At 47.1% G+C, this 10,949-nt stretch overlaps 1 protein-coding gene across 3 annotated transcripts in view; it reads left to right on the top strand.

Moving 5' to 3' along the window:
• The window catches only part of rasal2 (RAS protein activator like 2), a 162,737-nt gene that overhangs the window by 96,302 nt on the left and 55,486 nt on the right, over window positions 1-10,949 (top strand). For all 3 annotated transcript variants that reach the window (XM_056293999.1, XM_056294000.1, XM_056293997.1), the window contains exon 5: window positions 8,438-8,550. In XM_056293999.1, the coding sequence (XP_056149974.1) occupies window positions 8,438-8,550 (113 nt within the window). The remainder of the gene's footprint in view (window positions 1-8,437; window positions 8,551-10,949) is intronic.

Here is a 10,949-nt window from a genome sequence, read left to right as displayed (position 1 = left end):
GCGGTGTCTGGTGTCTCGTCCAGCGGAGCTGTGTCTTGTCCAGCGGTGTCTGGTGTCTGGTGTCTGGTGTCTGGTGTCTGGTGTCTCGTCCAGCGGAGCTGTGTCTGGTGTCTGGTGTCTGGTGTCTCGTCCAGCGGAGCTGTGTCTCGTCCAGCGGAGCTGTGTCTGGTGTCTGGTGTCTGGTGTCTCGTCCAGCGGAGCTGTGTCTTGTCCAGCGGTGTCTGGTGTCTGGTGTCTGGTGTCTCGTCCAGCGGAGCTGTGTCTCGTCCAGCGGAGCTGTGTCTGGTGTCTGGTGTCTGGTGTCTCGTCCAGCGGAGCTGTGTCTCGTCCAGCGGTGTCTGGTGTCTGGTGTCTCGTCCAGCGGAGCTGTGTCTCGTCCAGCGGTGTCTGGTGTCTGGTGTCTGGTGTCTGGTGTCTGGTGTCTCGTCCAGCGGTGTCTGGTGTCTGGTGTCTGGTGTCTGGTGTCTCGTCCAGCGGAGCTGTGTCTCGTCCAGCGGTGTCTGGTGTCTGGTGTCTCGTCCAGCGGAGCTGTGTCTTGTGTCTCGTCCAGCGGAGCTGTGTCTCGTGTCTCGTCCAGCGGAGCTGTGTCTGGTGTCTGGTGTCTGGTGTCTCGTCCAGCGGAGCGGTGTCTGGTGTCTGGTGTCTCGTCCAGCGGAGCGGTGTCTCGTGTCTCATCCAGCGGAGCGGTGTCTCGTGTCTCGTCCAGCGGAGCTGTGTCTGGTGTCTGGTGTCTCATCCAGCAGAGCTGGTTCTGGTGTCTCGTCCAGTGGAGCTGTGTCTGGTGTCTCGTCCAGCGGAGCTGTGTCTGGTGTCTCGTCCAGCGGAGCTGTGTCTGGTGGCTGACCAGCGGAGCTGTGTCTGGTGTCTCGTCCAGCAGAGCTGGTTCTGGTGTCTCGTCCAGCAGAGCTGTGTCTGGTGTCTCGTCCAGCAGAGCTGTGTCTGGTGTCTGGTGTCTCATCCAGCAGAGCTGGTTCTGGTGTCTCGTCCAGCGGAGCTGTGTCTGGTGTCTCGTCCAGCGGAGCTGGTTCTGGTGTCTCGTCCAGCAGAGCTGTGTCTGGTGGCTGACCAGCGGAGCTGTGTCTGGTGTCTCGTCCAGCAGAGCTGGTTCTGGTGTCTCGTCCAGCAGAGCTGTGTCTGGTGTCTCGTCCAGCTCGGTTACCTCCTCGTTCAGAAGTCCGCTGCATGTTCTGCTCTGTGCTGAAGCTAACGTCGATGGGACTTTAGCTTTAGCAGCTACCGGTCTGTTCACCTCCGGGTGCCGCCGGGAGATGCTCCTCGAGGGCTCGGCTGTATCACGGTCCGTGGCTGCACGGGGTACGGCGTTAGCTTCTGAGCTGTTGATGCTAGCTGTGGCATTAGCATTGTGCTCAATGACCGGCAGCTCATGCAGAGTAATGAACCTGTTCTCCAGCCGAACTCCCAGTGAGACATCAGTGGAACTGTGTGACTCTTCTTTTACCCGGGACAACGTCTGTCCAGAGCTCAGGGTTTGACACTGCAGGGGTAGAACAGGTCTTAGGTCTTGCTCCCTGGTTTAGCCAATAGCACATATCCAGATCCGATGTGGTGTCGGTCTCAAGCGGGTTCGGGCCGGACCAGGGAATAGTGTCCACATAGTCAGCGGTATGAGGCTCATTATATTCGAAAGCCGCTTCGCAACGCTTTCCTGTCCCTGGTTCTGATCGTCAGCCGGTTCCGGGACATCAGAAAAGACAGGGATCGTCTGGGTAGTGCAATGGTCTATTCCGTTGCCTACCATCTTCAGTTCGAATCCCCATGTTACCTCTGGCTTGGTTGGACGTCCTTACAGACACAATTGGCCGTGTCTGCTGGTGGTGAAGCTGGATTCGAGTATGTGTCCTGGCTGGTCGCTGCACTAGTGCCTCCTCTGGTCGGTTGGGGTGCCTGTTTAGGGGGGGGCTGGTGGGAATAGCGTGATCCTCCCACACGCTATGTCCCCCTGGTGAAACTCCTCACTGTCAGGTGAAAAGAAGCGGCTGGCGACTCCACATGTATGGGAGGAGACATGTGGTAGTCTGCAGACCCCGGATCAGCAGAGGGGGTGGAGCAGAGACTGGGACGGCTCAGAGAGCGGGGTGATTGACCGGATACAATTGGGGAGAAGAATCCAAAGAAAAAGAAAGAAAAGACAGGGATCAAGTGGGGGGGGGGGTATTTTACTCTATGGTACAAGCACTTATAATGTAATCAGACTGAAAGGCCAAGAGGAGGTGGGAGTGAGTGTGTTGGCGTCAACATCCCACTTCTGCTGAAATGTCCTTCACTGCTGTGTACCAGAACCTGAAAGCAGAGTCACACTTTCATGACCAGTTAAAAATCCTTTTCAGTCACCGCAACTATAACACAGAAATAACTGATGCAGGTGGCGGTACGGCGGCGCAGTGGTTAGCACGGTCACCTCACAGCGAGATGGTCCTGGGTTCGAGTCCCTGGGTAGTCGTACCTTGGTGGGTCGTCTCGGGTCGTCCTCTGTGTAAAGTTTGCATGTCCTCCCCGTGTCTGTGTGGGTTTCCTCCGGGGGCTCCGGTGTCCTCCCACAGTCCAAAGACATGTAGGTCAGCTGAATCGGCCGTACTGAATTGTCCCTAGGTGTGTGAGAGAGAGAGAGCGAGAGAGAGAGCGAGAGAGAGAGAGAGAGAGAGAGAGAGAGAGAGAGAGAGGGATCTGGCAGCCTGTCCAGGGTGCCTGCCTGCTGCCCAATAGCTTCTGCGATAGGCTCCAGCATCCCCACGACCCCGAGGGATGGATGGATGGATGGATGGATGGATGGATGGATGGATGGATGGATGGATGGATGGGTGGATGAGTGGTTAATTGTTGCATGTGATTTTAATGTAATTGGAATGAAAAGAAGGAAAGAAACAAGTCTTACACAGGTCACTGATTACTTCAGTCTTACACAACTAGCAGAGCAGCCTGCTACAAAAGCCCGGCGCTCCAAAACAAGAACAGATTGATTGTTCTCGAGTCAACCTGAAAGCCTCACTAGAGCCCTGACACACCAGGCCGATGGTCGGCCGTCGGTGAGCGTCTGTCACCCTAGTTGTCACGTGTCCCGCACCGTCAGCACTGCTCGGACCCCTGTCGGCAGCTTTTCGGCCGATTCCGCATGTTGAATGGGTGGAACCTGTTGGCGAGAGAGGTCGCTCTGATTGGCTGTTCAGCCTAGCGAATCAGGGCAGGACGTACGTGCTAGCAGGTCGTCGGCTGTAGTGTGCGGTGTGTTCAAGCGCTGCTTTCTGGCCCAGACGGCAGGTGACGTGAGGCGACGCAACAGTCGGCCTTCGTCGCCGAGTAACTGGTCACTTGCAGGTGTAATGACACTTAAACCGATAGAATTATTCCTCAAGAAGACCACGACAGTTTTCCATAAAAACACTCTGACGCCATCAGTGTCACACCCTGGAAGAGCATTATTTTATGTTCTGGGCTTCGAGAACTTGAAAAGTTTTGAATGTGCTTGTTTTATGTATCGGGCTTTGCTCCATTTCCTGTAAGAATTCCTACAAGAGGGCTGACAGTGGCAGTAGCATTCTAGCGACCACTTGAGAGCACCGTGTGGTGCCATACAGGCGCATCAGGGAGGTAAATATCCGACTGGCCTGCCACTTGCAGTAAGGGAGTGCCCTCCATATGCCACCGTTAAAACTCCTCTCTAACAACGGCTCAAGTTGTGGTCACTTCTGACCGGACATGTGTATAAAGTATTCTGTCTTTTTTTGCTTGTGTATTTTTGTTTAGTATTTTGCATATTGTTTCCTCTACTGTTTCTTTTTTCTGTTCCCTGCCTAAGGACTATAGACGGAAATGAGCTGTCTTGCTAGCTGCAGCATGTTTACATCTTGTGTTTCATACTGATGGTCATGTTAGTGATGTGCTCTGTCCCTGTCAAATAAACAGAGAAAGACAGGAAGTGAGTGTGCGTTGCTGAGTGGTAGTGTGTTTTAGCTTGACGGACAAGATCAGGCAGGAGTCTCCGTGGACGATGATGTTTGCGGATGACATTGTGATCTGTAGTGAGAGTAGGGTGCAGGTGGAGGAGAGCCTGGAGAGGTGGAGGTATGCACTGGAGAGAAGAGGAATGAAAGTCAGTAGGAGCAAGATGGAATACCTATGTGTGAATGAGAGGGAGGACAGTGGAATGATGAGGATGCAAGGAGTGGAGGTGACGAAGGTAAATGAGTTTAAATTCTTGGGGTCAACTGTCCAAAGTAACGGGGAGTGCAGAAGAGAGGTGAAGAAGAGAGTGCAGGCAGGGTGGAGAAGAGTGTCAGGAGTGATGTGTGACAGAAGGGTACCAGCAAGAGTTAAAGGGACGGTTCACAAGATGGATGTGAAACCAGCTATGTTATATGGTTGTATATTTTGTATATTTGTATATTTTGTTTATTTTGAACGTTAAAAAAATAAAATGAAAATGTATAATAAAAGAAAACAAAAGAGAAAACAAAATCAAAACAAGCAAGCGATATCATCATCAAACATGGTTTCAAATCTCAGCAGTTCAAAAAGGAGTTGGCAGAAGTTAAAAAACTTCTAGTCCTTCCCCCTTTTCCCATCTTAATACTGCAACAGTGAACCGTGTAATTTAAATGACAACTCAATCGCCTACCACCAGTGACCATGACGTCTAGTAGATCAAACAAAGATCCTTCATTCAACACAACAAGAACAAAGCAAGTGCAGAGCAACGTCAAAACAACTCAAGAACAATTCACACAAGATGTCCCAGCTCCATCCCATATCTGCTCTACATATTATTTTGAAAGAGTCTTTTACATTTGATTATTGATTCACATGTTTTCATTTCATCACTGCAGCTGTTCCATATCGTGACTCCTTTGGTTGTGACTCAGTGATATTTTGCATTTGTCCTTACTGGGTTTTGTTTAAACGTACATATTCCTCTCAGGTCATAATTACTGTCCTTCAACTGGAACAACCCCTGGATACTGCTGGGTACTTTATGATTTAACACTTTGGACATGATTTGAGCAGTTTTAAAGTCCACCAGATCTTTGAATTTTAGTGTTTTTGCTTTGATAAAGAGTTGGTTTGTTGGTTCTCTGCAGTTGGCTTTGTTTACTATCCTTATGGCTCTTTTTGGAATAATGAAGATTGAATCAGTGTTGGTTTTATATGTGTTCCCCCACACTTCCACACAGTAGGTGATGTATGGAAGTATGAGTGAACAGTACAAGGTGTAAAGTGAAGCTTGATTTAGAAGATCTTTGACTTGAATAGTATTGCGATTGATTTGGATACTTTAGCGTTGGTATAATTTCTGTGTGGTTTCCCACATAATTTATTGTCCACTATTACCCCAAGAAATTTAATTTCAGTCACTCTTTCTATTTCTACATTGTTAATCATGAGTTTCCTGTTTGAGTTAATTTTACGGTTACCAAAGATTATAAATTTTGTTTTGCTTAAATTCAATGTTAGTTTGTTTGCATCAAACCACATCTTTAACTTCATCAGGTCCTTTTCCACTATATCCAGGAGTTGATGCAGATGATCCCCACAGCAAAATAAATTTGTGTCATCAGCAAATAAAATGGCTTTCAGAGATTCAGACACTTCACAAATATTGTTTATATACAGAACAAACTGTAATGGTCCCAACACTGAGCCCTGGGGGACCCCACATGTGACTTTCAGTAGGTGTGATTTGAAGTTTTGTAATTCAACATATTCATATCTGTATTTTAGATAGCAGGTTAACCAGGAGAGTGCTGTTCCTCTAATTCCGTATGATTTTAGTTTTTTTCAGTAATGATTCATGGTCTACAGTGTCAAATGCTTGTTTTTTAGATCCAGAAATACCCCTATTGCATATTTTTTGTTTTCTATTGCCATTGTTATTTCATCTATAAATTCTATAAATGCAAATGAAATCGTTCTGTTTGCTCTAAAACCATATTGCAGTATATACAGTAAATTGTGTTTTGTGATGAAGTCGTGTATTCTTGAAAAGTATATTTTTTCTAGTATTTTTGAAGAGATTTGAAGACAGTGGCACTGATGAAAAGACAGGAGGCGGAGCTGGAGGTGGCAGAGTTGAAGATGCTAAGATTTTCATTGGAAGTGATGAAGAAGGACAGGATTAGGAACGAGTATATTAGAGGGACAGCTCAGGTTGGACGGTTTGGAGACAAAGCAAGAGAGACAAGATGGAGATGGTGTGGACATGTGTGGAGGAGAGATGCTGGGTATACTGGGAGAAGGATGCTGAATATGGAGCTGCCAGGGAAGAGGAGAAGAGGAAGGCCAAAGAGGAGGTTTATGGATGTGGTGAGGGAGGACATGCAGGTGGCTGGTGTGACAGAGGAAGCTGCAGAGGACAGGAAGAGATGGAAACAGATGATGGATGATCCACTGTGGCGCCCCCTAACGGGAGCAGCTGAAAGTAGTAGTAGTAGTAGTGGTAGTAGTGTGTTAGTGTTTAGTGAGCGTGTGTGTGTGTGTGTGTGTGTGTGTGTGTGTGTGTGTGTGTGAGATTCTGGTTGGGATTCATGCTCTGGACTGATGACACACAGGAAACTTAAGCCCCCTAGTTGATAAACTGGTGACTTATTGACACACTGCTAAGTCCCACCCAATACAAATACACAAAGAAACACAAAGCTTCACTTCGCTCCTCCATCTGTTTCTTCAGCCTGTCTCTCTCTCTGTTGCTTCTCTGTCATCCATCATCATTCTCGGTTCACATGAATATTCGTTTCATCTGTGTGGCTCCGACCCTGTGACTTCCTTTCTATTGCTTGTAATGTTGGTGGTGTCAGAGGTTGTGTCTTCTCTGCTCTTTCCACTGTGAGTCTGTCTGGATGAGTGTGCAAGAGTCTAGTGCAGATGATAAATGACTGACATGACCATGCATATTTGAAAAATAACATTGGTAAAATTCACTGTTGAATGACGTCATTCACAAAGCATTAACAAACTTCAACAGAGTCTTGATGCTCAATAACCCAAGTAAGAACACGACAGAAGGTTGAATCAGTTCATCTGGACACAACGTTTACTGATAGATACGTTTCATCACTGACCGACATCGTCAGTCTCACCTGACTGCAGGTGTCCCCACCCTTATAAACAATACGGTGGTATAGCCACCCAAACCAACCATCAGTTTCATATGCAAATATGAGTGTGACCATTAACTAGAGTTACAAAGGTCATGTGTGCTATTCACAGAGGGTTGGGGATTGTTGCAATCACAGCAACCTTTGTCAAAGCCAGGAAGACACCCAGACAGTGCACCAGCCAGTCGAGGTTAGGAGGAGGACAACAGCCGTCGAAGCGTAAACCAGAGGTGATTCCGTATGTGGTGGGAGTGTCGGAAAAGCTGAGACGTGTTTTCAAAACTCCGCATCTCGGTTGCTTTCAAACCCCAAAACATGCTGAACCAGAAGTTGGTCCACCCCAAGGATTGGGTCCCCCGGCACAAACAGAGCAATATAGTGTAGCTGTTCAGAGCCAGGAGGATTGCCGTGACTTGTACATCGGGGAAACTAAACAGACGCTGGCCAAGAGGATGGCACAACACAGGAGAGCTAACATGTCAGACCAGGACTCCACAGTCTACACCATCTACAGACCAGGACTCCACAGTCTACACCATCTACAGACCAGTGGCCACTCTTTCAAGGATGAGGATGTGCACATCCCTGATAGGGAGGAATGCTGGTTTGAACGGGGAGTCAAAGAGGCCATCTATGTGAAGAGGGACCGACTTTTCCTGAACCGAGGGGGGTCTAAGAGTACATCTGTCACCATTTTAGGGCTCTGACACTCCAGGCCGACCGTTGGCCAATGTCGGGCCGTTGGTGTGTGTCTGTGACCCTAGTTTTTGCGGTGTGTCCCGCACCATCGGCACTAGTCAGACCCCTGCCGGCAGTGTTTCAGCCTATTCAGCATGTTGAATCAGTAGAGTCTGTCAGTGAGAGAGATCGCTCTGATTGGCTGTTCAGCTTAGCAAATCAGTGCAGAACGTACATGCTACTTTTTGGCCCAGACGGCAGGCGACGTGAGGCGACGCAAAAGCCAGCCTTCGTCGCCGCTAGTCAGTTTGGTGTGTCTGGGCCCTTACAATGCTGTGATCGCAACTATTCCCCAACCCTCTGTGAATAGCACACATGGCCATTGAAACTCTAGTTAATGGTCACACCCATATTTGCATATGAAACTGATGATTGGTGTGGGTGGTTATACCACTGTATTGTTTATAAGGGTGGGGACACCTGCAGTCAGGTGAGACTGAGGAGGTCACTTAGTTGAGTGATGAAACGTATCTGTCAATAAACGTTGTGTCCACATGAACTGATTCAACCTTCTGTGAAAGTAGAAAAGTCTTTTACTGTCAAGAGAAGAACATTTACATGAAGGGTGTGCCTCCTCTTCCTCTCTCCTGCAGGGTTTCTTCAGTAAGCGTCTAAAAGGCTCTATTAAGAGGACCAAGAGTCAAACCAAACTGGACCGGAACACCAGCTTCAGACTGCCCTCCCTCCGACCCGCCGACACAGACAGGTACCCGCTGCCTCCTAAACTTTCTTTTTAATTCAGGTTTTAATGGTTTCATCGAAGTAAAGGTTACTCATGAAACACATCCAAGTCCACAGATTACACAAGTTAAGGTGGTTATCCTTAATGTCATCTGTATTTTGTTTTCATATATCAAATACCATCTTTCCATTTGATATGGACGTGATACTGAATACGCAGAAACCATTCACATGTAGGTCACGATTTCCAACAGTCGCAGATTTTGGTGGAACACTGGCAACATTACCCAGTGGTAATATAGGCAGCGCTAGGGCATCAGGAATGGGGACGTCAAGTCAGTTTTATTTGTATAGTCCAATATCACAAATGTGTCCTTAGACCCTCGCATGGGATAAGGAACAACTCCCTGAAAAACCAATTAACAGGGAGAAAAATTAGGAAGAAACCTCAGGGAGAGCAACAGAGGAGAGATCTCTCTCCTAAGACGGATAACGTGCAATGGGAATGGGGAAGCTAAATTTGCTAGGATTTTAATGAGACAGAGTTAGCTTAACCCAACAGCTAGACTGGAATTTACAAATAAGAAAGTCCTTGTCTTGATAAAATACGACTCAATGAACCTTATTCAACTGTTAGCGTTTGACTCAAAATTACAATCAAATTTCCTATTAGGCTAATACGTTATTATCATTGGTGTCATCAAGCTGAGATGGCACAGCAGAATAATTCCATTCATTCAAAGAAGGTTGAATCAGTTCATCTGGATACAACGTTCATCTGGATACGTTTCATAACTCAACTAAGAAAAATTCCATTCGTTCTTCACACAAATTAACATTCATTTATCCTAAGGTCATTTTGCCTTTACCTGTAAGAGATGTTTGTGTTGTTGTTGTTTAAGAGGCTCATAGTCACACATCTCAGAATGAAAAGGATGTTTGGGTGCACCTATAAGCTGTGGCTGGGAGACAGACGATCTCAAACCCGTACTCATATTAACCTTTTTCATTTTACCAAGCATTATAGACACAGGAGGAGCTATGTTGTATAGTTTGGAGACAGTGGCACTGAGGAAAAGACAGGGGGTGGAGCTGGAGGTGGCAGAGTTGAAGATGATAAGATTTTCATTGGGAGTGATGAAGAAGGACAGGATCAGGAACGAGTATATTAGAGGGACAGCTCAGGTTGGACGGTTTGGAGACAATGCAAGAGAGACAAGATTGAGATGGTTTGGACATGTGTGGAGGAGAGATGCTGGGTATATTGGGAGAAGGATGGTGAATATGGAGCTGCCGGGGAAGAGGAGAAGAGGAAGGCCAAAGAGGAGGTTTATGGATGTGGTGAGGGAGGACATGCAGGTGGCTGGTGTGACAGAGGAAGATGCAGAGGACAGGAAGAGATGGAAATGGATGATCTGCTGTGGCGCCCCCTAACGGGAGCAGCCAAAAGAAGTAGTAGTAGTATAGACATAATTCATAGCGAGTTGAAAATGAAAATAATCATAGCGTTTTCCACCTCAGTGAATATGGTATTACAAGTATCTAGCAGTACACCAGATACAAAACAAGCATGGAATGAATAGCTATGCGAGTGTAAGCACATATTTGTGTATGCTAGGATAGTCTATGTTGGTTGGTATTGAAATAGATCGAGCAGAAATAAAATTAACAAGAATATTCAAAAACGATGCTTATGAATTTTGAAATAATAATAATGTCCCTGCTTCTGGATATCCTTCCTGCATCTTTCCCTGATATAAGTTAGGCCATAATTAAGAGTAGAAACAACAGAAACTAAAATGGCTCAAAAAAAAAAACTGCAAAACTAATTTAAAAACAAAACAAGTCTGATGCTACATACATCAGACTTGGTCAGGAGTCAAGTCTGCAGCCCTCCCTGGCTCGGCAGAGGGGGTCGAGCAGCATCCGGGACGGCTTGGTAGAGTGGGGTAATTGGCCGGCTACAACTGTCACAGGGAAGCTACTGTCACAATTTGAGATGGAGAGGCTCCAACAGAATGACTATACTATACAATTCAGCACCCTGAATGGCCGCCCAGTAGGCAGGAGATACATAAGGACAGACTCCAACCAGCTGAAATAATCCTTCCAGCCATGACAGCTGAAGCTGCTGCGATTCAAATGAGAATCATGGTCAGATTAAAGACAGTCAACGTCTGGGCTCGGCTTCCACGACTCTGAGACAAAGTACCATCACAAAGCCTGCGTGCAGATGTGAACACAGTCTTACACAACATCTCAACTGCCACCATAACAGAGACCAACAAGCTTGCATATGCCACTGTAACAATAATTCTGGAGATACTTGGGTACGGGACTAAGAACACGGGTCGCCAACAGTACCCTCCATGGAAGAGAAGGCTGGAAGCCAAGATCAAAGCAGCATGGAGAAATGCTAGCCAG

The sequence above is a fragment of the Lampris incognitus genome, chromosome 14 (assembly GCF_029633865.1).
Source record: "Lampris incognitus isolate fLamInc1 chromosome 14, fLamInc1.hap2, whole genome shotgun sequence".
NCBI lineage: Eukaryota > Metazoa > Chordata > Actinopteri > Lampriformes > Lampridae > Lampris > Lampris incognitus.
Note: the sequence above shows the minus strand (reverse complement) of the source record. Positions and strands in the feature narration are given on the sequence as shown.